A 26,668-nucleotide genomic window follows, 5' to 3' on the forward strand; every position below is an offset into this window, starting at 1 on the left:
CCCGCAGCCCCACTCGGCCCCGGACCCCGCAGCCAGGCGGGAGCGTGCGGAGAGCCGAGGCCAGATCCCCGCCTCCGGCCCCGCTCCCGGGCCGCACACCCCGAGGCTGTCCCCGACACCGTCCTCAGCGGGGTGGGCGCAGCTGTCCGCGGCCCCGGGCGCCCCGCTGTCGGTGCGGTCCATGGGCCCCTGCCGGGGGGAGGTTGGCACAGCTTGAGGGTCACCCCAGCTGGGGTCCCGAGCCCGAGCCCCACGTCCTGCGCTCTGCCCCACCCCGGGACGCGCAGGGGGAGAGCCCTCGGGGAGCTATGCTGAGCCGAGGCAGCACGGAGGAAGCCCCCCAGCTCCTCTGTAGACGAGCCCGGCTCCCAGTCCCTGCCTTCGCCCCGGCGCACAGATACCCTGCCCGGGCAGCGGCCCCCGACGGCCCCGGAGTCCCCGCCCGCCTCGGCCTCGCCTGTCTGCTGCTGCTGCTGCTTACGTTGCCGCCCCGCGTAGATGCGTCCTGGTGGTGAGTGTGGGTGGAGAGGGAGGTGAGACCAGGTGGGGCGGGCACCGCTGCAGGAGGGCGAAGGAAGGGCTGCTCAGGCCCTCCGGGATTCGGCCGCACTCGGCTTTCCTGGTCCCGAAGCCTTGCCTCCGAGAGTACGATCCAGGAAGAACTGATGCCTGGTGACTCGGTTTCTCCAGTACCCCGAAGGCTTCAGGCATTGCCTGGGGGCAAAGCGATACTCTTGGTTTTCTCCTCAGCCTAGAGATAGCAGCCGGGGTTGCCAGTTTCACTCGGGGGCAATAGGAGGGAAAAGCTGGGTAACTCCCCACCTCCTTCTCCATCAGCCCCAGTTTATAAAAGCAACCCTCCCACAGGAGACAATCATTCTCAACCAATTTGGTGAGTGAGGAAAAATTAAACTGAATCAAAACTGTGTGCTTAAAGTTTTTTAAAAAATCATTTTCCTTTGCATAATCCGGGTATTTGACTCCATACTCCCAGCAAGGATAGATGATGAAAGTATCCCAGCCATTTCCCTCTTTATTTTACTCCCTTCCCCCTTCCATTCCGCCCTCCCCCCCCCCCCCCCCCCACTTCTCTAGGGCAGAGGTCTCTGTCTCACCCCTGGGAAAGCCATCGTCCATCTCTTCTGTCTTTTTTTTCCTATTTCTCTTCTCGCCAATATCTGTCTCCCCTCATCCCCATCCCAGCCTCTCATTCCATAAAGGGCACAGTTAGATGTCCATTTCCCCCCATACTTGCCCCCACACACACACACACACACTCACTCACACTCACAGAAAAAAAGCTGTTCTCTGTCAAAGATCAATCTAGCTGCCCTCTGTCTTCATCTGTCTCCCCCACCCCCCATAAACTTACATAGGAACTGAAGCCAAACGGCACTCTACACAGGAATAGCACCTCTCTACCCATACCCACTTCCCTTTCCTCCCAGAATATCCCACTTTTTCTTACCATACCCTCCCCTGTGGTTTTCCCCCTTGTTTGATCCTTGGCTGAAAGAATTGGGATGGGGGTTGGAGTAGCAGGCTGAGGGGCCATGGAGTTCTGCTAGAGATTCCTATCATTTCAAGATGCTCAGCCCCCCAACCACTCCCCCCTTTTTCCTGTTTCAGAAAAATCTCTCTTTTGGATCTTTTTATCTCTGCATGTTGGGGAAAGGAGGGGGTTCTGGATGGGGGAACCATATTGCATTGGTATCTTACATCTGGCTTGAAGCATTCCTTTACAAAAGGGAAGATGGAGAAGGGGGTGGAAGGGGGAAGGAGCAAAGCTTTTGAAAGTTCAGGGTTGAGATCAAAACCGACCTTCCGAAAGCCTGGGCTGTCTACAGACTCAGATCAGTAAAGGTTACATCCCTTTCCTCAGAACTCCCCTACATACATACTTCCCCCAAACAGGAGAGGGCATTCAGTCTGTCTATGTTTCTGAGGATCCTTGTGTGGCTCGTGCCAGTATGGAAAAATATCTTGGAGGGCACAGACTGGATGTTTGAATGAGGACGGATCATACCTCTAATGGTTCTTAAGTTTCTTAGTTGTGCTGATGGTTTTTTCCCCAAGGGTAGACGTTGCTGGGGTTCATGATGGTCTTCCTATTGGGAACATATCTTAGAGACTCATGGCTCTTCTCACCCCTTTCCCTTCCTTCTCTTACACGTGGTTCACATTAAAGAATCTTTGAAGAATCCTGGGTGGAGACTGTGTGGGGAAAGCTACACTCAAGTATAAAGAGAGATACAGAAGGGGCAACAGATGCCCCAGTGAAAAGGAAAACAAAAAAGGAGCCGGGGGCTGGGGATGGAGGGTTGGCTTTTCCAGCCTTCCCATCCTTTCTGCCCACCTTTTGCTCATGACCACAGAGTCTAGACCAATGTACTTAGCTGCCAGGGTGGGCATACCACTTTCTCAATGCCAATTTTTCAAAATTTGCAAGAGTTCTGGCTACTTTAAACTGCTTTCTCTTTTAAAAAGAGCAAAAATGATAGCTTTCTTCATAAGCCATTGGGGAAACACCTGATTGCTCCCTGGGAAGTTCATAATTCATAATCATTTTCTGTATTGCCAGAGATCTTCTCTTCTCATTTTCCAGGTTAAAAGGAAGAGAAAAGTTCCCTGTCTGTATGACTCTTAGGACAGGAAGTAGAGATGAGGACATAAACCCCAGCAGGTGCAGTCTGAATTTTCCTAGGATAATGGGATAGAAAAGAGGAAAGCATAGGGAAGCTTTAGAAAGTCTAGATCCCTGGGGAAATCCAGAAAAGACAATAAAAGGAAAATAAAGATGGAGGTAGGGTGGAAATCATACACCTGTCCTGAAGACACCCCAGACACACACCTTGTGTGCTTAATTCTAGTATTAGGGACCATGAAAAGATTCTGAGAAAGGAGAAAGAGGGTAGAGGGTCTCTGTCTTCAAAGATATAGCATGTCTTATTTTCAAAGAAACAAACTATCTATGAATAGAATTTCTGGACGATGAAACAGAATCAAGAAGGAATATTTGATACAAGATAGGATTTGTCTAGACTTCCTGAAAGGTGTCATGGTTCAGGTTTTAAAGCACAGGAACATGAGTCCTAACCCATGGAAATAAGAAGGCAGGATCGGTAGGTAGAAAGTATCTACAAGTCTAGAGATGAGAAAGATAGGGGGAAGGAATGGTTAGCAGCCATGATCCACAGAGGATCACGGCAATGTCTGGAAGGAACCTGAAGGCTGGGCAGTGGTGGGGCCTGGGAGAACTAAGAGGTACTGAATGGCTATCTTGACAGGAAGGGTGCCAGAGAACAGGACTGTTTCTCACCTCACTAAGGATACATAGAACAAGAAGGACTAGTATAGCCTGTATCGAAAGGGATTAAAGCTAGACAACAAAACTTTCCTGAAATAACTTGGCCCATTACAGAGGTTGTAGTATTTCTCCAAGCTTTGGATGCCCCCAAATCCTAGTCCCTAGAGCAATATTCCAGACCTAAACTTGGGGAATGAAGTGGTAATGGGAAAGGGACTAGCTCCAACTCAAGTCTCTCCTCTCCAAACAAAGCATCTCAGTGGTGGGTGTAACTCTGGGTCTTTGCGTCAGGCAGTCCCTCCCAGGCTAGGCCGGAGGAGTTTATTTTGTTTGTTCCTGGAAGCTGTTGCCCTGATGGACAGAACGAGGGATGCTGATTCCATGGGATTTGTTAGCAGCCGGCCCTCTCTGTCTTTCCCTCCCTGGGGGACAGATGGGTCCCATCAGCCTGGCCGGCCACACTCACCAGAAGGCATCTGGCTTTGGCTGTGTTTGTTTGATTTGGTTTTGCCAGTGGTGATCCCAACTCAGGGGTGGAGATCCCATGGTGGGAATGATTGGGACTGGGGTGGGGGAGGGGGGAGGGGACAGAGTACACAGGGCCCAAGATGTCATGAACACCCCTTGCTCCCCACCAGACTCAGGCTGTTCCCAAACCACAGTCTGATTCACAGCCACGGCTTCTCTGGCAGCCAGGGATGTCTGCAACAATGCCTGATTCCCACCTGCCCTGGACAGAGCTCGACCCTGAGATAAGATGCACACACATACACACAAAAAAACCTTTTGGCTTTTTATTCATTTACAAAGGAGGAGAGAAGGACCTCCTCAGAGTTATGGAATGTTTTCTGAGGTAGGTGAGCTCGGGGAATAAGAGGAGAATGGAGCCAAACTGGAGAGAAGGAAGCAAATGTAACATGGATCTCAGACTTCTGGGCAGTAGGACCCCTGGGAACGTGCTGTGGAGTTGAATCTATTTGGGCACAAAGGGAAAATCTCTACCTAAAGTCACCTTCCTGTCCCTCTCTCTTCCCTGGTCACTTTCACTGGCCCAGCCAAGCCTCAGGCATGTCCTAGCTGGTATAGTGCTGAGCTGATGAGAATCAAGCCTGGAATTTGGGGTGTGGGAACTGCTTGGTCCCTTTGAAGCTGAATCTCTGCCTGTACAGCAATCCCAGGGCACAGTGCCCTTTGGTTTGGCCTGGGAAGGAGGGGACAGGGACTTGAAAAGTCACTTTACCACAGTAAAGGGGAAGAATATCCCTGTTCAGGAAGTGGATCCCACGGTGGGAATGATTGCAAGGGAAGGGGAAGGTGGGGCAGAAGGACTCAGGGCCATCCTGGTTAGTAGGGTTAATATTTGGCTAGTCCCCTGAAGACAAGGGAGAGGAGGAAGGAAGGAAGGAAGAGTGGAGTTGGAAGGGAGAGTCTCTTTTCATCAGCTTGGCATTTGGAAACATTGGATTCCCAGCCACATGGGTCACTCCAGAACCAGAAATATCATTCATTAGTATGTTATGAACCTTGCCCTGGGCTGCTACTCACTGCCCTTCCACACGAATACCATTTCCACTATTGTTCATTTCTATTTTTGCCTTCTACCCTAGCCCAGTACAGACAGCGAGAGAGGGAGGCCCTCCACCTTCACGTAGGGTTCAAGGAAAGCCCATAGAATCACAATTTTAGAGGGGAAGACAAGGCTTCAGTTCACAGATGAAAAAGACAAAGATGTTAAGTGATTTGCTCCAGGCATATAGTCATGTTTTGAACACAGGTTCTTTGTATGCTGGAGTATCATGATGGTGTCCTATTTTCATAGTATTTTTCTCCAAAGTCATTAGAACCACCAGTAGGTATCTGTGATATGCCCCATGGTTTAGTATGTGTTACTTGAGCATTTGGCCCAAGCGATAAGACAAGAGAGCACTCATTTATTGTTTATGACAAGAATCCAATTGAGTGGTCTCCATTGCAGGAAAATTCTGCCTTGTTTTTGCATACCACACTATGCTCCCTATACTAGAAAGAGCTGGGCAGTGCAGTGGATAGAGAGCTGAACTTAGAGATAGGAAGACCACTTTCTGAGCTGTGTAACCCAGCCTCAGTCTGCTCATCTGCAGAATGAGGATGACAACAGTACATATCTCACAGAATTGTGAGGATCAAATTAAATAACATGTAAAGTGTTTGGCAGACCTTAAAGATGAATGCTAGCTAATTATGATTATTACCACCACCACCACTAGGGGAAATTGGGGCAGGATGTTTGTTGGGACAGGACCCTCAGAGCTAGGGAACTAATTCTCTCCCAGGCCCACGCATTCATTGCCGAGGCTGAAAGTGAGACTCTTGAGCTGACCTGTTTGGGGCACTCCCAGCAATGCTGTGCCCTCCACTCCCTGCAGGTATATCGGGGCACTGGGGGCCCGGGTGATCTGTGACAACATCCCCGGGCTGGTGAGCCGGCAGCGCCAGTTGTGTCAACGATACCCTGACATCATGCGCTCCCTGGGTGAGGGGGCCCGGGATTGGATCCGTGAGTGCCAGCACCAGTTCCGTCATCACCGCTGGAACTGCACAACCCTGGACCGCGACCACACCGTCTTTGGCCGGGTTATGCTCAGAAGTAGGGTGCCCTTCTTTTTACCCTTTACTTTTTTCCTCCCATCTTATTTCCTTCTCTCCATGTCCTCGGGGTAGCAAGTGGAAGGGGAGAAGATTATTCCCCCCACCCCAGTTCATAACTGGGGAAACTGAAAGGTCATTAAACCCAATGGGTTCATGTTATAAACAAGGAAACAGACCCACAGAGGTTAAGATGAATTGCCCATGGTCCCAACAGAGGTAATAAGGGTCAGGACTGGGAATCAAACACATCCTGAGACTTCATGTCCAACACTTTCCATAACCAAAGCAGCTTGGTGTAGGGCAGTAGTGTCCAACCCAAACGGCTGCATATTGACTTGTGTGTGTGTTCACCCATTTCATTTGTGTCTTTGTGACCCCATTTGGGATTTTCTTAAAAAATCAGAACTTAACATTATCTGTGTATTTTTATTTATTTTGTCAAACATTTCTCAGTTATGCTTTAATATGGTTCCTGCAGTAATTAGGGTTTTGTTGGCAGAGAGTTTGATACTTCTGGCAGAGGGGACAGAACACCGGACTTGGAGTTGGGAAAGCCAGAGTTTGGTTCCCCTCAGATATTCTTAGCTTTGGGACCTTGGGTAAATCACTTAATCTTTCTTGCATCATTTCCTCATTTGTAAAAGTGGGGAAATAAACCCACTTTACAGGACTATTATGAGGCTCAAATGACAATCTTTGTCTATATTATGTGTGTATGTGTGTGTGTGTATGTGTATGGGCACACATATAGATTGCTTTGAGAATCTTAAAACTCTCTATAAATGTCAGGGATTATGATGATGATGATGACGATGATGATATTGCACTGTGAACCCAGCTGAGAGTGGGCCCTCAGTTCTGCTTTCCTTTGACCATGGTCCCTCTTCTTACCTTCATGGACAAGAGACTCTCTAAACCCCATTTGCCGATTTGAAAGATCCACATATTCCCTAGACATGTGCTACATACTATACTACTATACCTCTATTTCTACCAGCTCTAAGTCATGTTAGAGGAGTACTTCAGGGCTGTGGAATGTTTCCTGCTTCCCTATTGGCCCTTGCAATCCCTCTGTCCATTTCAGGGCTAGGGACCAGGGAGGGGGTATCCTACCCCCACCCAACCCTGGCAGTAATTGGAACAAGGGGTAAACAGAAAGGGGATATGTAAATATTTGGAGAACGATCCTGGCCCCTGCTCAACAGGGAAAACTAGGCTGGGCTAAACTGAATGATGAGCCAGGAGAAAGGCTGAAAGGGAAACAACAGGGAATGGGAGGGGAAGAGGGGAGAGATCAGCCTTGGGGATTCAGGAGGACATTTAGGTAAAGGAAAACAGGGGAAAGTGTGCAGATGTCCCTCTAGTCTGATGTCTTCCTCTTTTCCAAGTCTGACTGTGGTCTGGAGTTTTGATGTTAGAACTGTCCAGCAAGAGAGGGAGCAGAAGTCTCAGGTTCTTAGGCTAGCTGAACCAGGGCTCAGCAGGAGAGCCGTCTAGCACTAGGGGAGGAGGAGAAGGAAGGAGGAGAGGTGTTGGCTTCATCCAATAATAATTCAGAGTCAAGTGTGATTATGGTGACAAGAATGCCATTCAAAGAAAAGTAGAATTAGAAGAGATGGGGTGAGATCTCAGGTCCTCTGACTCCCAAATCCAGTATTCTTTCCATTACATCACTCTGCTGCCTTACTAGTTATTGAACTCTGGACAAATCACTGCCTTCCTTTCTCCGGGACTCAGTTTTCTCATCTGTACAATGGGGAAATTGGCCTAACTGATCTCTAATAGTTCCGTTGCAACTCAAAATTCTATGATTCTACGCTTTAGTATTTTCAGGTCTACAAAAAAGCATCTTCACAATAACCCTCTGAGGAAGGTAAACGGTTATTATCCCCCATTTTATAGATGAGGAAATGAGTCCAGAAAAGTTGTCATAATTACATATTAATTAATTACATAATTACTCATAATTACAAAGCTAATGAGGAGCAGAGCCTGGATTTGAACCTGATACCAAGTCCAGAGCTAATCTCTAACTCTTCAGGTTACTGGACTCACCTGAGGGCTAACAGTTAGTGCCCAGATTGAAGGTGTGGACAGACGTATCTAGAGAGTGGCCTAAAAAGTCACGAGATGTGGTAAAGAGTAGTTTGGTGCTTGGCTAAGTTAAGAAGGGATTGTGAACATATAAGATCATGGGATGAAGGCAGTCTTGGGCCTTCTCTTTCAACTCCCTCCTTTCTGCCCTGCTCTAGGCAGCCGGGAGGCAGCTTTCGTGTATGCCATCTCATCAGCAGGTGTGGTGCACGCCATCACTCGGGCCTGCAGCCAGGGTGAGCTCAGTGTGTGCAGCTGTGACCCTTACACACGTGGTCGGGACCGAGATCAGCGTGGAGACTTTGACTGGGGTGGTTGCAGTGACAATATCCACTATGGGGTCCGCTTCGCCAAGGCCTTTGTGGATGCTAAGGAGAAGAGGCTCAAGGATGCCCGGGCCCTCATGAACTTGCACAATAATCGCTGTGGCCGCACGGTCAGTGTGTGTGGGGAGGAGGGGAGGGTGTGGGGGTCTGGGTGTCTGGGTGTGTACAACTGTCCATCCATGGTCGTGCTGAGGGTGTGGTTGCCAGGGCTTTGGGTAAAATTCAGAAGTGGTGGGAGGAAAAATGTCATAAGACACTTCTTAGGAAAGCTAAATCCCTTCCCAGTCAAGCAGATAAATTTGCAGTAGGTGTTTTGGGGGTACAGAGGAAATAGCAGACACTATAAGCTCCATGAGGGAAAGGACTATATCTTATATAATAAATTTTGTATCTTCCCCATTTCCAAGTATGGTGGCATCCACACAGTAGGAGCTCTGCAAATGTTTTTTGATGACTAAATGCTGAATGAAAACATACCAAGTCTATTCCTTCCCCATGAAGGACTTTCAGGTCAGTCACAACCATTTGTTAAACACCTACTGTGTGCCAGGCATTGAACTGGTGCTATGGAATCAAAGACAAACTCAAACAGTCCCTGCCTTCAAGAAGCTTACATCATTCTACTAGAAATACTGGGAAAAATACAAAAAAAAATTTGTATATACTTAAAAAAAAGTACCATACATTACTTGAGTCAATTAAGGGAATGATTACAGATAGTGTAACAGAAAAGAATAAAGTTCTGACTTGTCTGACATAGGTTATTAGATCATAGATTTAGATGTGAAAGGAAACTTAGAGGTCGCCTAGCCCAGCCCCCTAATTTTACAAAAAAACTGAGGCTCAGGAGAGTCAGGTGACTTACTTAGTTCATACAAGGTAGTAACTGGGCTGAGTCAAACCCAGTTCCTCTGATTCCAGATCTAATATCCTTCCTAGTTCACCTACTTCAGGAGAAAGTTGCCAGAGGAGTTCAGAGGTTAGAGTGATTGGGAAAACCTTCCCAGAAGTGGTAAAATTTGAGCTGGGCTTTGAAGAGCATGTAGGATTTTGGGCTAATGGGTGCTCCTTCAAGCTAGAAGCTTTACTTTTTACTTTGCACTCAGCCTAGGGCTTGGTACCAGTAAACTTTTAATAAACCTGTTGCCTAATTGGATGGAGATGACCTCTAAACCTATTTTCCAGGTTATCACTTTATATTTCCAGTCTTTTCTTTATTGTCTCTTCTCCTAATCCATCTTCCTCTCTGTCTTTCCCCCTTTCTGTCCATCACTTCCTTTCTCTCTCTCCTCTTTCTTTCTCTCCCTCCCTCCCTCCATCTCCCTTGGTTTATCCATCCTATAGGATGGACAGTGAGCCCTGACCCCTTGCCTCTTCCTTCTCCCTCCCCACTTAGGCTGTACGTCGATTCCTAAAGCTGGAGTGTAAATGCCATGGAGTTAGTGGCTCCTGTACCCTTCGCACCTGCTGGCATGCGCTCTCTGACTTTCGCCGGACTGGTGACTACCTGCGGAGGCGCTATGATGGGGCTGTGCAGGTGACTGCCACTCAGGATGGTGCCAACTTTACTGCTGCCCGTCAGGGATATCGCCATGCCACTCGGGCCGACCTTGTCTATTTTGACAACTCCCCAGACTACTGTGTTCTGGACAAGGCTGCCGGTGAGTCAGATAGAGCCAGATGTGGAGGGAGAATGGGTAAGGAAAAGAAAAATTTTCCAGGTCTGAACATGGGGATCTAAGGTAAATCCATTGCTGTCCCAGTAACTTGTGGTTACAATAAGGAATACCAGAAAGCCTTGAAGGAAGCACCAGCTGATTACCAAACCTAAGAATAATCGAGGAAGGTGGCACCATATGTGAGAGCCAACTGCCCCTACTAATAAGTATTGAATACTTACAGTGGCACACAAAGTACTGCCCTAATTAGTATGTGAGATGCAAAAAATATGCTTCTGAGACCAGCTGGGGAGAGCAGATGTAAAGACATGAAAGGATAAATAACAGTAGTAGGTGTCATGGCTCACAGACTTCTTGGCTTGGCATTCAGTTCATCTACAGCGTAACCCTAACCCACTTCGTATCACAGGATGGCGGATCTAAAGGCTCACTCTGAGTCACATTACGAATAAAATCACAGAGGTTAGTTAAGTAACTGGCCTGAAGTCGCACAGAACGACTACCATGTTACCTTCAAGTTTAAGTGCTGTAAGACATCCAGATCGTTTGGGGCCCAAATGGTTGAGGTCATGAAGGAGGTGAGATTTAAGACTGGCCCTTGCAGGATTTGAATAGTTAGAGGGCATTCCAGGAGGGGTAGATGGGGAAGAAAGCACTAGGCATATTTAGCCAATGGTTGGACTGGAATAGAGACTTGTACGCTGTGAGGGAGAGCAAGAGGTGAAGTCTGAAGGCATCACTGGTTGGACCATACAGCAGAGGGCCTAGAATAGCAATCTTCTAAGGGCTTTGTCTCTTGAATTTAAAAAAACAAAACAAAAACGTCCAATGAGAACACATTGAAGATTTAGTCATGGGAAAGGAAGAATCCAAGTAGCTGATCTCCATTCCAGCCAGGCATTTCAGCTCCCTAATACCCTCTAGACAGTTGGAGATGGGCAGGGAGCAGCTGTTTGATTGAGTGCCTTAGAGACTGAGGTCAGCTAGTAGATAGGACTTTTAGACTGTTGGAATGTTGCTGGAGTTGTCACCTTGTAGGGTTGTAGAGTCTGTTTCCCTAGAGATTTTTAAATTTTCTTTTAAGAAAAGAGAAAGTAATAGTCTCTCCATGCAGTGGTAGGTGCCACCATGATCTGGAGTACCTGAGATCCCTTTTAGCCCCCAAAGCCAATAGGATCCTGCCTCAGTTTCTGTCACTGTAAATATGGGAGGACTCAAGTCTTATCACCTGCATTCTCCCTCTTTCGGTTACTGCCCTGAGGGTCTTTTCTGCAGGCACAGCTGCTCTGGTCTGAGTAGGAGAGGTGAGGTGAAGATGGAGAAGTCCGCTAACTGCCCGCTTCTATTTGTTTTTATCCATCGCTGTCGTTCTTGGAGAGTGAAATGGTTTGGAGCAAAACTGGGCACAGAAACAGGGTGGGGCCTTGCCTGAGAGACAGAGAGGGTAGTGTTTGTCCTTTGCAGGGTGCCTGAAAGGGGATTCCTGGGGAAGAATGGGGTGGAGAAGCTCTTCTGACTTTCCTACCCAGGACAGCTTTCTGATTTTGGATTCTCTTCATCTAGCACTTTATGTATGCAGAGCATCATGCCGAGTGCTAGGTTCTGATTTGGAGGCAGGAGGATGAACCTTTTGGGCTCTCAAGTTCTTTTCCTGGGTCTGATGAACAAGCTGTAAAATCACACCTAAAAAAATCACTGCATATAAGGCGTGTCGGAGATTGTTATTTTCATTACTTTGGGGCAAGGCAATCACCTAGTTTCCTGGGGAATCATGATAATGGGTTTTTGAAACAGCTCTGAAGGCAAATGTGGGCTGCACGGCGTGCGGGTCATAGACAGACAGTTATGGCGTGTGGAACATGGTGAAACCTGGAAGTGGGGTTAACTCGGAACCAGATGTTTCCCTGGTGGTGATGTTTTGGTGTGGGAAGGAAAGTGTGGGTGGGGTGAGAAGGAATAATTCAGAGGCCTTTTGATCCATTAGATACACTAGCAAAACCCAAACCTGATGAGGAGGAAAGAGGGAAGGTGGTACAATATGCATGGGAGTTTCCAGGCTAGCTAACAATGTAATCCTGGGCAAATTACTTAACTTCATGGATCTTCTGTATTCCTTATGTTCAAATACAGGTGACTTCAGACAATCTTTCAGCTATTTCCTACTCTAAAATTCTACAATAGAGATAGATTCATTCATTCATTCAACGAACATATATTAAGTACCAACTCTGCCCCAGGGACTGGGCTGGGCACTGGGGAGACTAAAATGAAACAATTCCTGCCATCAGACACATACACTGAGAAGCAATATAAGTATATGCAAAGTAATTTCCAGTAGGGAGAAGGGCACAAGCAATTGGGGGGTTTCAGGAACATTTCCTTCAGGAAGTGGCCCTTCAGCCAAGTCTTGAAGGAGTCCAAGGATTCCAAGAGGTTGAGGTGAGAAGTAGGTGTGGCTCAGGTATGGGGAACAGCCTCTACAAAAAATATGGACAAAGGAGATGGAATGCATATGAGGACCAGCAAAGGCCAGTTAAGCCTCTCCTGTGCATGGAAAGGAGGAGATGAGGGGAGAACATGGTTGCTACCCTCTGGAGTTTCCCATCACAATGAGAGTAAGGAAGCCCTAAAGGCATCCCTTTTTCTAAAAGTCTGTGCTTCACCATGATCATCAGTCTACCATTCTTAGCACCTGACAAGAGCACATAGGACACACATTTGTGGTCTTTGTAAAATGTCTTAATTCAAACTGAATACCAGAGTGCCAAAGGAATGCAGTGGAACCTGAACCGGAGGCAAGACTTCCTAGAGGAGGTGAAATTTGGTAGGATTTCAAATGAGATTTGAACATGTATTGGCAAGAGAAAAGTATGTTATGTAGGAGGCAACATGGGGACCTGGGTTTGAATCCCAGCTCTTATTTGTGTGACCAAAAGTCACTGAGCCTCTCTGGGTCTCAGTTTCCTCATCTGTAAAGTGGAGTTGAACATAGATGATCTGGTCAGTGTGAACTCTTGGGGATGCGAAGGTCCCAGTCCTGTGCAAGAGAAGCTCACACCTAAGGTCTCCTCTCTCTGTCTCCCTTTGATATGCTAGGTGAGAGGTGGGGAGCAGGGAAGAGAACCCCGAGGGGATGGAGTAAGAGTTTATCCTTTTCTTCTCCACCCAGGGTCCCTGGGCACCGCAGGACGTGTATGCAGCAAGACGTCTCGAGGGACAGATGGATGTGAGGTCATGTGCTGTGGCCGTGGCTATGACACAACCCGGGTCACACGTGTCACCCAGTGTGAGTGCAAATTCCACTGGTGCTGTGCTGTGCGCTGTAAGGAATGTCGGGATACCGTGGACGTTCACACCTGCAAGGCCCCCAAGAAGGCAGAGTGGCTGGACCAGACCTGAGCACCAGCACACTTTGTCAGCACCTCCATCCCAAACCCTCAGGCTCAACTGCACAAGCCCCTCGCATGCTCACCCTGTACCCCAAGCTCCCCAGCTCTGGGCTGCCCAAGCTTCTGCTGAAGGACTTAGACTATGTTGCCTTTGCCCCAAGGGCCCCAGATGTCCTGGGGGGTATTGCAGCCCAAAGGAGGAGGTGTGAGAAGATCCTGAGCATCAGCCTTCTCTTTAGGAAGCTCCCATGCCCCTAGTGGAAGGAGAGCAAGGGGCTCTGTGGAGAGATGAGTTACACTAAAGAACCCACAAGAGAGTCACTTTTCTTTTTCCCTTCTCTGGCTTCCTGGCACTTTCTGGGCATACAGGAGAAAGAACACCTTTGGGGAGGTGGGGGGACTGCCATGAACACCTGCCTGGCTTAGGATTGGAGTGGGGGTGGGGCACTGCTGAGGTGTGAACAGTCCATCTGTCACCTGGAAGTAACTGTTAGACTCCAAGTCCCTTCAATTCCTTGGAGACTGGGCCTGCTAGACAAGGATCAGACCTGCAGTATGGGGGTCCATCTATGTGCTTGCATGGAGAAACAGAGCTATATGCACCCACATCCTCCCCATCCATATACATATTATATATATGTATATATATATATACACATATATATATATATCATAAACTTGTATCAGATATTACTGCCTCACTTGTTTAACTACTGGGGTCTTAGGTAGCGGTCCCACTATGTAGAAGGCAGTTTCCTCCATCAAGTCAACCAATACTTAACCTGCCTCATTTGTGCACTTTGCTTTTTGGTTTTCATTCTGCCCTCAGTAGTTGTTTTTCAGGGTGAGCAGGCACTGGCTTCCAGCCTCACCCCCACTCCTCCAGTGTGTTTTATGTGGAGGAAGATTGTGCCCTTTCCCTGGGTAGTCTGAGATGCCTAGATGGAGGTGACAAAGAATACCCTTACTTCTGGGCCTCCCTCCTTGCTGCCCTCCTTAAACATAAGGCCACTTGGTGTCATTGGTGCTAGGAAGAGAGAGAGGCCCATTCACAGAATCTGAATTGGAAGGGACCATCAGGAGTGTCTGAATGGGAATGCCCTTTATAACATCTCAATGAATGGTAACTTTATTATAGCCTTGTTTGCCACTGATTTAAGAGTCAACAAGAAAAATCTTAAAAGCCAAAGAGATTTCTTCTCCTTACCTTTAAGATATTCTACAACAGCAAAAAATGGAGAAACATATCTGATATTGTGACTATGAACACTCTTCCCAACCCACTTACATAGGAAGATCTAGCTTGCTGCTTTTGGCCAGATCCTGTAATTCAGAGTCTCCAAATCCTCCCTTCTTCTAGCATTTCTTGTACTCTTTACCCTAGGACAGACAAAAGATATCGAGGGCTTGTAGGTTTCCAGGTTAGAGAGAGGCTCATTTCAGATAGTGAAAGAGCATTGATGGAACAAAATATTGACAGGGATGGGAGACACCTATGGAAGAATGATGGGGCAGTACTCTGAATAATCCAAGACAAGGAAGTCCCTTTCAATTTGAGAAGCAATGGCAGTGACAGTAATCAGGAAATAAGATGTACTTACTTAGGGCCCTGGGGACCAGGTCTTTCTTTGGTTTTGTGCTAAAGTGGATCCTTATGTCCCCATCCTATTTCCACCCCACAGGAAGGTTCCCAGGAAGCCTGTCCCAGCACATACTGCCCATGAGTCCTCCATCACTTGCTGACCACTTAGTGCTGGCATAGACTTTCAGGCTTAGGAGCCCAGCATATTTTTATTTTTACAAGGACTGCAGATAGGCCCCCCTTCCCCACCTCTCCACAAAACCTATTCTCCTTTTCCCTGCCCTAGTCTACACAGTTGCCAAGCAGTTCCACTCTCCATGCAAACAGCATGAAGCCCTGGGGTGGGGAGGGGGAATGGGGGCTGTGGGCCTGGGCCTCAGGGACAGATTTATTTGGATGTTCGGACTAATATTTGTGTAACCTGCCAAGACCCGTGTAGGAGGGTTTGGGGTAGGTTTGGTTTTTTGGTGGTTTTTTTTTTTTTTCTGAGAGAGAGAGTAAAAATGCTTCAGCCTCCATATCCATTAATACAAAACATGAGCTGGTCAGGACCCTTGTGGCCTGTGGTGAGGGGATTCCTGTGGAGAAACAGGGCTGAGTCAGGCCAGGGGAATGTCTTCTTTGCAGAGTGGTGGAGTCAACTCGATAACTGATGAGTGGGATTAGGGAGGAGGGAGTGAGGGGAAGAAGGAAAGGGCTTCTGACAGTTTGAGATGGAGTGGAGAAAGAGTTCCCTATTTAGGGGAATATAACAGAATGGTGGTGGGGAGGAGGGCTGGGGGTCTTGGTTAGCTAGAATGGAAGGCAGAGTTAGATGAGATTCCCCAGGGATGGCAGCCTTCTAGGAAAGCTCATTCCTAGTGTTTCCTCACATGAGAAAGTATAGGTCACTACACAGGCCAAGGCACAGATACTGGATTACCTCCAAGAGTTGGGTAGTTCCAGGCCCATGTCTCACCTGTGTTCTAACAAAGATGCTTTCCTAGTCCCTCCAGATTTCCACTCTCTCTAGAAGAGAGAGGGCCTCCTTTGGCAACTCTCAGCCCCACTCTCTAGATCATACACAACTTCAGAATTCCAGACAGCAGAGTCTTGCACGTGCCAATTTTCCCATAAGTTGAGAGAAGCAAGCTGTTGGTAAGGAGGAAAGAGGGTGATGAGGATAGAGAAGCAGGGCTGCTTACTTCAAAGGTAAGAAAACTGAGGTAAAGGGCAGCTGTAAGCCTCATCACAGACCCTGCATTGTGAGAGTGAGTGGACCACAGCAATCCCTCTCTGGAGTCTGGCACTGAAGTCCTACTAACAGGTCAAGAACTTTGTTTGATCCAGTCAGGGCTCCCTCTGCTTCTGGTCACCTCACTATACATCTTGAACTTTCTTCTTTTTCTTTCTGCCCAGCAAAGATTATCATTCTCTCACCATGTGATAAGAAGACACATGCCAGCTGCCATACAAAAAGTGCAATAAATAGACTATCTATCCTAGGCCAGGGACGGTTCAGAATGCAGGTCTACAAGTAAGTCATTACCCCTCCTCTCCTGCAGCCTACAATCCTGGATGAAAGAAAAGGCCGACGAGACTACCGTGACTCAGTTTTGTCTTCAGCCAAGGAGTAGCAGAACAAGCACTTGGCTTTCTTAGGGAGGAGAAAGAAGGAGCTTGCTCCACACCTGCTGAAAAGGGCTGGATGCCAACCAACCTATGGAACACATTACCAGCCTGCCCTCCCTTGTCCCAAGAGGAATGCCAAGAAAATATCAGTGACATCAGCATTCTTTATCAGCCATTCCTGACTTGCACTTCAAGCCTAGAGCCAAGCGAGCATTCATTGTTGTTCTCATTCTGATATTACCTGTTCCACAGAGAGACCTACTTACCCTTTCCCCTTCTGGCACTCCTAGCAGAAATACCACTACCTACCAAATATCCACGTCCTCTCAGGGTTCCATCTGATTGGCTGGCTGCTAATTCACTGGAGGAGAATCAGCTACCCAGCATCACTGCCCAGCCCACCCCCACCTCCTGCCACTTGTGAGGAGGGAGCCCAATGGGAAGGAGGATGGCGGAGTAGGGGGGTTTGCTTTTCATCCCTGGGAAGCCGTCAGCCTCCAGTTTTGCAGCCAAATTACAGCAGTGGAGAATAATGCTGCACATTCTTGGGCAGGTTGGTGGTGGGACCCTGGGCCTTTGGGCCTCATGGAAAGAGGTTCCAGTCACAGAGTGATCCATAAGCAATCATGCAGAGCCGCCCCCTGGGTGAAGAAATGAAATACAGGGAGAGCTTCACATTACACAGAGACTTGAGCTCCCACCTGGTTATTGATGTCTTCAGGGGCGGCCTCTGCCCCCATCCTCCACAGAGGAGACATTTGTGGCTCCAAGGACCAGGCATCTCTGAAACCATCTCAGCTGTCCCCTTCCTACACTTCAACCCTCCTCACTGCGCACACATAGAAGTGGCCACATTCACGTATATGCCCATGTCTACAGAAGCACACAAGGTATTACCTTCTGATCTCCCCTCCCCCACAAATCTTGGATGGAGATAATATGCTGGAAAAAGAAAAAGGCAATTAAACTTCAATCAAACCCTATCAAAGCAACCATACCAACAACACAGCCCAAGTCCTAATCAAGAGATGACTTAGATCTTTACAATGTTACATTATCAAGATGCAGGCAGTTATTTTTAGTTTAGAATGACTAGTGCATTCCAGCTGAGGATTGTGTGTTTTGGGGAGGAGATAGGAAAGGGGGGTGGAGAAGAAGAGGTGGGTGGTGGAGGAGGAATGAGGGAAGGAAATGGGAAGGTGGGGGGGGGGGGGAACTGAGGAGAATTACCACCCAAGGAGAGCAGCAGAGGCCCAACTGCATCTCATCGCTGGCGCGTGCTAGGAGACAAGTGTGACGCGTGCCCTGGGATGGGGACTGTAGGGCTGGACATGGTATAAATAAACAGTGGGGCGAATGGAAGGGTGGATCATCTTTTATGGCTGCCGCCACAAAGCTTGGGGCTTTGCAATCACCCTAAAGCTGGTGAGAGAGATTTAATGAGTCTGTAGCTTTCCAAAGGCCAAGGGTTTTTAAATTCTTTTATGGCTGAAGAGTGTGGGATGTCCTTGGCTGCAGACCTCAGGCAGAGGCCATAAGGAGGGCAGACAGTGATGTTAGGTCACAGCAGTCACCCTATCTTTGAATTAGACTGCATGAAAAATGAAAATCAAAAACAATTCTCATTGAAAGGTTGGAAGATTCAGGAATATATACTATGCCAACTCCTAGCTCCACTATCCAAAGGATCAGGAAGAGAAAATAATTTTAAGCTCATGTCTCTATTTCCCCTTCAGGGGATCAATGACTGCTGTGAACCTATCTCTAGGGTTGCTCTACTCAGAGGATTCATTCCTGCCTTTGGGAGACAAAGAAAGGCTACCTATTCCAACCTCTCTCCCCTTTGCTGTCCTGATTTAAATCCTGGCTTGGCCCAAGTGAGGCATCTACTTCCTCCAGTCACTCACAACCAATCCCACCCCTCACCCCATAAACTCCCCTTGGCTGGGTCCACAGGCTACGAACTGACAATCATTCCTGTGATTCTTCCAGTGCTGCCCATATCTTGCCCTTTGTGAGACTTTCCTTAGTCTTTTCAAAACTTTCAGTACTTGGAGGCTTCTCACACTGTTAATTCACACAGTCTTCTGAGACTTTACCAAAGTGAAGGAAGTTCATCTCTGGACACAACTCTTTACAAAATCTGCAGAACTGTAGTTGGTGCTAATGAACTGGTGGACCTTTCCACTGTAGTCAAATGATATCGAATCTGGTGACTTTATTTCTATTCTTATGTCCACTTATAATGTCTCCATCAGAATAAGCTCAATAGACAAAAAGGAAGTTCAGTTCATGATGATAAGAGAAAAGTGATACTGTCCACAATTGAGACATCCAACAGAAACCATGGCAGACTGACTCCCAAAGTGGAGTATGTCCAAGAAAAGATTCAGAACAAGCAATCCTGCTTTGGTATAAGAGAAGAATCAAAGATATCCAGGATTAAAGGTACTAGAGTCTAAGCACTTTTGAAACTGGGTGGTTTAAAAATTTCCAAACTAGTATGGAAGGCCTAGGGCCAGTTCTCCATGTAAGAGTATCTGAAGACTGTCTACATCAAAAATGAATTTGGGTTTCTTCTAATCTCAGAACATCTCCCTTGAACCACTGCTTCATTCTTCCCCAAAACATCACTGTTCATGGTTCTCCATATTAAAACAAATAGATATTACTTGGTGTTTTTTTTTCCTTTGTGAGTGTTCCTGAAGATGTAATCCATTGGCATGGGCTAGGAACGGGGAAATTCTCTATACTAGAGGCTTTTAAATGTGTTCAAGATTTCCTAAAGCCTCTAGGTCATTAGGATAGGAAATAGTAATGGGAATGAATATGCTCAGAAACAGTTTTGTCACTGTCTAAGCAAAATCTATCTCTGAGTTCTTACAGCTCTCAACCTCCCATTTCCCAATTGCAGGCTCTTTGATCTGCAAAATGTCAAAATGAGGGTACTAGATGCAAAGCCTCTTTACAACCAGGGAGATAGATATTCACTTGCTCGGATAACTCTGGCCAGTGCTATCTCTCATCTGGACTGCCAGTTACAGATCAAAAAAGGAAGATGGTGAGGAAAAAAACGGCTCCTAGAGATGATGCACAGTAGAGGAGCTCTTCCCAGTCTCAGCCTCATATTGGCCCTATAACACATTCAACTAAAGAAAAAAAAATGAGTACTTTCACTTACCTTAACAATACTTTCCTTAACCTTCCAACTATGGATGGAGAAGGGGAAGCTATAAGAATCAAGAACTCATTAATCAAAGCCTGGGGATGCTCCTTTTGAATTTCTGATCCCCAGTCTTGGCTAGGAGATAAACACCTCATATAAAAGGTCTACCTGTATTTTGGGCTCCCCCTTGCCCCACCCCCAAGAATTTTGGCTTTTTTGGTCCATCCATCTTGGCTTTCTCTACTACCCCACCCCCCACTAGAGCTCCACATGTGGGTTTAGGAATCATCATCTAAAGAATGCTTTCACTCACCTCCTGCATAGCAGCATGGCCCCATAAGGCTGCACACCAGATGGAAGGGATAAAAGCCTGAGGTCATGGCTTCTTGCAAACTATTTTTTCTTAAACTAACCCTGACTCTAAGAGAAGAGGCAGAGAAGGGGAGTGGCCAGTGAACTAATGACTAAGGCAGCAGCAGTGACTTCAAGAGTCTTTTGTAATCAGAAAGGAGATGGTGAACTTGGCTTTCCCAGGAAGTTTCCCCACCCTTGCACCCATCCCCCATCCAGATCTCCCTCTTACACTTCTCCAAGGTGTCAGGGTGGAATGCAGAGATTAAGTCCAACCACCCGGTTAAAACCTTCTCAACTGCAGGGACCTACTCAGCAGGTTGCCACACACATGCTGGAATGGAGTCCAAGCCCTGAATTTTCTCCCTCATTCTCTGGCAACACAATGAACCAGGAGGAAAGAGGCATGGGGATGCGGCAAAGATTTGGGGGGAATTTAAGAGGTCCCTGATAAGCCTTCAGAATGTCTGCATGAAATAAACACGCCAAGTGTCAGACCATCACTAATACTGACTCAGTACTACACAGCGTCATTCGAGGTACTACGGGAAGGATAAAGGAAGAAACACATCCCCCATTCCAGGTGAAGCGGAGGTACCTCATATTGTAGTGGTGAAGAAAGTGCTTTGTAAGCTGTCCAGTTCAGTGTGAATGTGAGCTATTGTTATGGGAAGCTCAGTCAACTGGGGTTAAAGTGCTCACTCAGGAACACTTAAAAGAAACTAGAGGAAAGAGGAAGCTTCAGCTGAGAGTTTATAGAGACTTGGCCACTGCCACACAACTATAGTAAGTGCTGAAGATGGGATCTGAACCCAGAGGCAAGTGCTCTTTCCATGACAGGCAAGGTGATAGAGTGGCATGAATGCTGAATTTGGAGTCAAGAGCCCTGGACTCAAATCCTGCTTCATCAGCATCTTTCACTTCAATTTCCCCATCTCAGAAACGGTGATAACAAGATTTGTATTGCAGAGCTGACTGACTAGGATTGTTTCCACTCTATTACACTGACTCTAAGGGGGAGTTACTGTGAGGTTCAAATGAGATAGTGTAAGTAATAGGAGAATCTGTGAAGCCCCTGTGATTTTATCATGATGGAGAGCACCCAGTGTGGAATTCATTCCCTAATGCAGATCACAACCCATCTGTGACTTAACTAGAAAAGGCCTAAGGTTAGGAAACCTTTTCAGATTTCCCTTAGTGCCTCCTCTCTGTTTATTATCTCTAGTTTATCCTGTGTGTGGCTGTTTGCATACTGTCTTCCCTATTATAAAGGGAGCTCTTTGAGAACAGGGATGTGTTTTTGCCCCTCTCTCCTTTTTTTGTATTCCTCAGTGCTAAGCACAGGTAGGTACTTATCTAGTGGGTGATTACCAACTGACTGAATACAAGCACATAAAGGGTCTCACTGACAGTGTCAGAGTTCAGATATATGCAGAGCACTTGGTAAACTTTAAAATGTTTTATGAATGTCAGGAATTGCTTTTGTTTTGTGGCATTTGACTTTTTTTTAAGGTAATGAGTTATAAATTAGATTCTGAAGGAAGGGGGGGGCATGGATTGGCCATGAGGAGGGGGAGAGTACCCTTGATAGTGGAAGTTGAAAGACAGGAAAGAAAAATGTACGTTCAGTGGACATCAGACAACAGTATGCATTGGGAAGTAATAAGAAGTTAGGTTGGTAAGATTAGGGGGAGGAGGTAACTGGCTATTCTGTAGGCCTAGAATCCCAGGTCTTATTCCCATTCCTCAGAAAAGCATCTCCAAATAGCAGCTGATGCTGATGAGCTATTCATTAACAGGTGTTGGAAATGATAAGGGAGAATCCCTCACTACAGACCTAGGGAACACCAGCTACTTAGCTTTCAGAGACTGCGGTCATGGGTACTTGGGTCCTCATATGGTAGTGCATTAGTATAACTCCAGAAAGGAATCAGGTCACTTTCAATAGCATCAGGATGGGCCTCACAGACCCTTGACCCACCTCACCTCCATATATTTACTTTAATAATCTTCTTGTACACATATATACTTATTACATGCTTGTTTGGGGTTTTTTGTAACCAGTGTAGAAAAAATGATTTTGATTAAAATAGAAAATCTGACCTTCCCTGTCACCACTTGTAAGTTATTGATCCTATTTTTATGGATTTTGGTTATTTGTGGCTAATGAAGTTACTTAGGGTCTGTGTCAATGCAGTGGACATACACCAAGAGAAGCTAAGTAAACCCAACTCCTCTCATGCACAGAAGACTCTTGGTCCATGATGCAGGGGAGCATCTGTGCAAGAGAGACAAGGACTACAGGAACACAGAGGGCCATCCTGCAAACCTGGGGGAAGTGTCAAAGGGGGAGATAGTGACAAGATCGACAAGAGAAATAAGCTGAAGTACACATGGCCCAGGACAGGTAGACATGTTCTAAAGGTTCCCCTCACCCCCCGCACCTTCCAGGCAGCTGCTGCACCAGAGGGGAGAAAAACTGGTGCAAAAGGAAACCATGGAACTCAGAATTGGGAGAGAAATCTAAAACGAAGAGCAGTAAGGTACAGGGCCATGATGTAGAGAAGCAAACCTGGACTGTGCCCTTTGCTTCAGGATCACTTGTAAGAGACAGTGTGGAAGGAACTCATGCAACAGGCAGGAGACAGAACCAGGTGGCCTCTTAGGTCCCCCCCAATTTGTGTTCAGAGTTGGATGAGGAATTGTACAGACTGTGCAGTCTAGGGGAGAGCATAGATTCAGGAATCTTAGAGAGGCCAACTCAGCCCGTCCTCATATAGATAAAGAACCCAGAGCACAGACAAGTTAAGTGATAGTTAGTATCTGAAGTGAGATTTGAACTAGGTCTTCCTGACTCCAAGTCCAGTGTTATGTGTACACCAGGCTGCCTTTCATGATGGATGGAAGAAAGAAAGGAAGAAAGATAAGTAAAATGAGCCAGATACTGAAGTTTTCAGGGTTTTCCAGATGAATTCATTAGAGATTGTTTTTAAAGAGATACTCACAAAATTGTGCCAAGATCCTTGTGCCAGAAGGGAAGGTCTAACACCAGGGTCACATCATTAAATATTTAGTCACTTAAAGGAAACCATAAGGATAAATTGTGTGCTAGGGATGAGGGGATTTCATCTAATAAGTATTTAAGAGGCTGAGGCCTGTGGGAAGTTGGGGGTGGGGGAATGAGCATTTACACAGCACCTACCACTTGCCAGGGACTGTGATACATGCTTTACAAATAGCATCTCACTTGATCCTCACAACAACCCTGGGAAAGAAGTACTTATTATCATTCCTATTTTACAGTTGAGGAAACTGAGGCAAAAAGAGGTGAAGAGCCTTGCCCAAGGTCCCACTGCTAGTATCTGAAGCTGTACAGGAAATTCAAATCTTCCAGAGTCCAGGTTCAGTGCTCTGTTCACTGCATCCACTAATTGCTAAGGGAAAGACTAGCAAAAAGCTAGCTGGTCACAAGGTCAGTCCAAAGAAGTTATCAGAAGAAAGAAGACAACAGGGACTAGAAGTGTTCCACCAAAAGCTTCAGGACCACTTGTAAGAGACAATGTGGAAGGAACTCATGCAACAGGCAGGAGACAGAACCAGGTGGCCTCTCAGGTCCCCCCCAATTTGTGTTCAGAGTTGGAGGATGGGAAGAGGGTGTTAGAGTGCTGGCAGCTAGGGACAGGAGGAGAATTCATGTTTGTGCTCCCAAGCCCTCTGGTCTCTCGTATTCCCTGAAATAACAACATACAGATATTGCTTAGGCCATTTTCATACTTCATAACAGAACATAGTCATTGGGACCAACTAGTGTGTTCTGGAGTCCTTGACTAACCTCTGAGGTTGACATGAATGAAAACAGCCATACCCCTCCATAGAATATCCCTGGGTGCCACTTCACTGAAGTCTATGGGTATGACAGGAGTTGTGAAAGGTAATCCATCTTTCTATTCATTTTACCCATTTCAGTCATAGAACATGGTGGGGAAGGAAAGTCAGCTACTTAGCATCGACAGACTCTCATGACCAAACCATTCATCAGTATCATCTTAGCCTTTTTCTCTTTAGGCAACTTAATAAGAGGTGATTTCTGAAGCATCTCACAAAAATCAGGCATAAGGTTTTACACTGAGCCACGATAGTGCGGAGAATATTGAATTCATTAAGAAGCATGTTTCAGGTTGCACTGTAATTTCCCTGTGTAATATAAACCCATGGAATCTGACATAAGCTGATTGCTCATGCTGGTTATTTTATTTGCATTTCTGAATGAAAGGGATTTCAATACTCATAAAATATCTACCTGACTTATTATTCTTTGCTATTCCTCCCAGAGCAGCTGTTCTAAAATAGACACAGACAGAAGTCTCAACTTGTACAACTGGTTAAGTGACCAAAAAAAAAAAGGTTATTACAGAAAAGCAATTAAAAAATTCAATATGGAGCCTAAGGCCAAACAAAGGCTATGGTTACTCCCAATTCCATTAGAAAGATAAAAGCCCAGGAAAAAGACCAAGTCTAAGTAAGGAATCTCATTATCTTTCCTGGGCAGTATCCTCAGGAATGCAGGGGGGTGCTGGAAGCCCCTCCTAATGCCAAGCAAAGCTGCCTTTGTCCCCACAGATTTCTCACAATACCAACAAACTGCTTGGATATCTACGGTATAAACTTATCTCGCCTTTCCTTGTGTCCACTTATTTTTCTATGTGATTTTTCCCAAATAGACTTTTTGAGCTGAGCATCAGATTATTGATTTGGAAATTTAGTTCTGGAAGGATTATCTAGTCTTTTCCCTTTATAGATGAGGATACTGAGATTGAGAAGTGAAGCAATTTGCCCAAGGCAGGCTAAGCCCAGACCCTCCAAGTTGAGTGGTATATGTGGTTAGAGAGAATCTAGTCCATTTTATAGATTAGGAAACCAAGGTCCAGAAAATGTGACGTTGTCAAAATAAGTATCAAAGATAGGACTCCAAACCAGGTCTTTGGATTCCAACTCCCTAGTTTTTCTCACTCCACCCCACTGCCTCCTCACAAGAGCAACCTCTCCCTTGAATTTTTTCATAGCACTTTGTTTGAATCTTCTTTTATATCATTTTTAGTTATATCACATTATTTCACAATCAGCACAGCTCAATTTACAGGGTTCCTATTTTCATGCAACATAGGATAGTCTTCTATCCCCTATTAGAATGACTAACTCCTTGAAGTCAGAGATTGTCTTAATCTTTGTCTCCCCAGTGACTAATATAATACTTTAAACTTAGAAGACATTTAATAAATATTTGTTATGTTTTTCTAGATTGTAAAAGAAGGCTATTTCTAATTCAACATTCAGTACCATAAAAATTATAAACTTGATAGTGGACCTACTTCTTTTCCACAGTTTACCTGACTTGTTTCATTTTTTTCTAAGTAGGACTTTACTTGTCATTGTCATCTCCTAAGCCAAGTGCAAACATGAGACCATTTCAATTAATCAATAAGCATTTATTGCATGTTTACTACATGCCAGACACTAGGCTAAGTGCTGGGGATACAAAGAGAAGTTAAAAAAAAAAAAGTCTGCCTTCAAGGAGCTTACGTTCCAATGGGAAAGACAACCCAGACATAAGTATACACACACACACACACACACACACGTACATATATATATTCACACATACACACACACACACACACACACACACACACACACACACACTCATTCCAAGCTAAATACAGAGGAGAGCAGATAGAAGGTTGCCTTAGAACTGAAAGCACTAGTTGCTAGGGGGCAGAGGAGGGGAAGTGGGGAGAGGCATCCTTTAGGACAGGAGTGGGGAATCCACAGCCTTGAGGCCACATGTGGCCCTCTAGGTCCTCAAGTGTGGTCCTTTGACTTCACAGAACAAATCCGCTTCATACTCAGTCAAAAGGCTTCACCCAAGCACCTATAAGGCCACAGGTTCCCCACCCCTGGTTTAGGAGGAGGCATTTATGATTCCAAATGTAAGAGAAGCCAAGGATTCTATGAGTTAGAAATTGTGTGTGTGTGTGTGTGTGTGTGTGTGTGTGTGTGTGTGTGTGTGTGAGAGAGAGAGAGAGAGAGAGAGAGAGAGAGAGAGAGAGAGAGAGAGAGAGAGAGAGAGAGGAGAGAGAGAGAGAAACAGAGAGACAGAAAGCAAGCACATTCCAAGCATGGGAGACTGACAGTAAAAGGGACAGTGATGGGAGAAGTGTCTGAGGGGCAGCAAGTAAGTCAATAAGTCTGGAATACAGAGACTGGATAAATAGGAAAATATCAGGTTATGAAGAACTTTAAATGACAGAGGTGTTTATATAAGATCCTAGGGATCCAATAGGTAACCACTGGAATTTATTTCAATCAGAATGATTTTTTTATTTTCTACTATCAAGCAATCATCAAGTATCTATTAATAATAACACTTATATAACATCTTAAAGTTTGCAAAACATTTCATACGTTGACTTATTTGACCCTTACAACAACCCTGTGTGGTAGGTGCTATGATCCTCTTCATTTACAGATGAGGACA

At 46.1% G+C, this 26,668-nt stretch overlaps 2 protein-coding genes across 5 annotated transcripts in view; one reads left to right on the top strand and one right to left on the bottom strand.

Moving 5' to 3' along the window:
• Positions 1-18: 18 nt before the first annotated feature.
• On the top strand, positions 19-13,744 carry WNT2B (Wnt family member 2B). Its single transcript, XM_072644361.1, has 5 exons — positions 19-511; positions 5,713-5,933; positions 8,188-8,465; positions 9,752-10,016; positions 13,204-13,744. Exons 1-5 carry the CDS (start codon positions 309-311, stop codon positions 13,431-13,433), a joined length of 1,197 nt encoding a protein of 398 aa, XP_072500462.1. The 5' UTR covers positions 19-308; the 3' UTR covers positions 13,434-13,744.
• Positions 13,745-14,525: 781 nt separating this feature from the next.
• The window catches only part of ST7L (suppression of tumorigenicity 7 like), an 87,222-nt gene continuing 75,079 nt past the window's right edge, over positions 14,526-26,668 (bottom strand). The window contains exons 15-16 of one of the 4 annotated variants that reach the window (XR_011974801.1): positions 15,964-16,136; positions 14,716-14,803 (exon numbers count right to left, since the gene is read on the bottom strand). Coding sequence is in view for 3 of the 4 variants with exons in the window: in XM_072644357.1 (XP_072500458.1) it covers positions 16,014-16,136 (123 nt within the window). In the remaining variant the exon portion in view is untranslated. Of the gene's footprint in view, positions 14,804-15,927; positions 16,137-26,668 lie in introns of those variants that run through there. The other 3 variants (XM_072644359.1, XM_072644356.1, XM_072644357.1) reach the window with 3 other exon arrangements.

Source organism: Notamacropus eugenii, chromosome 2, assembly GCF_028372415.1.
Source record: "Notamacropus eugenii isolate mMacEug1 chromosome 2, mMacEug1.pri_v2, whole genome shotgun sequence".
Taxonomy (NCBI): domain Eukaryota; kingdom Metazoa; phylum Chordata; class Mammalia; order Diprotodontia; family Macropodidae; genus Notamacropus; species Notamacropus eugenii.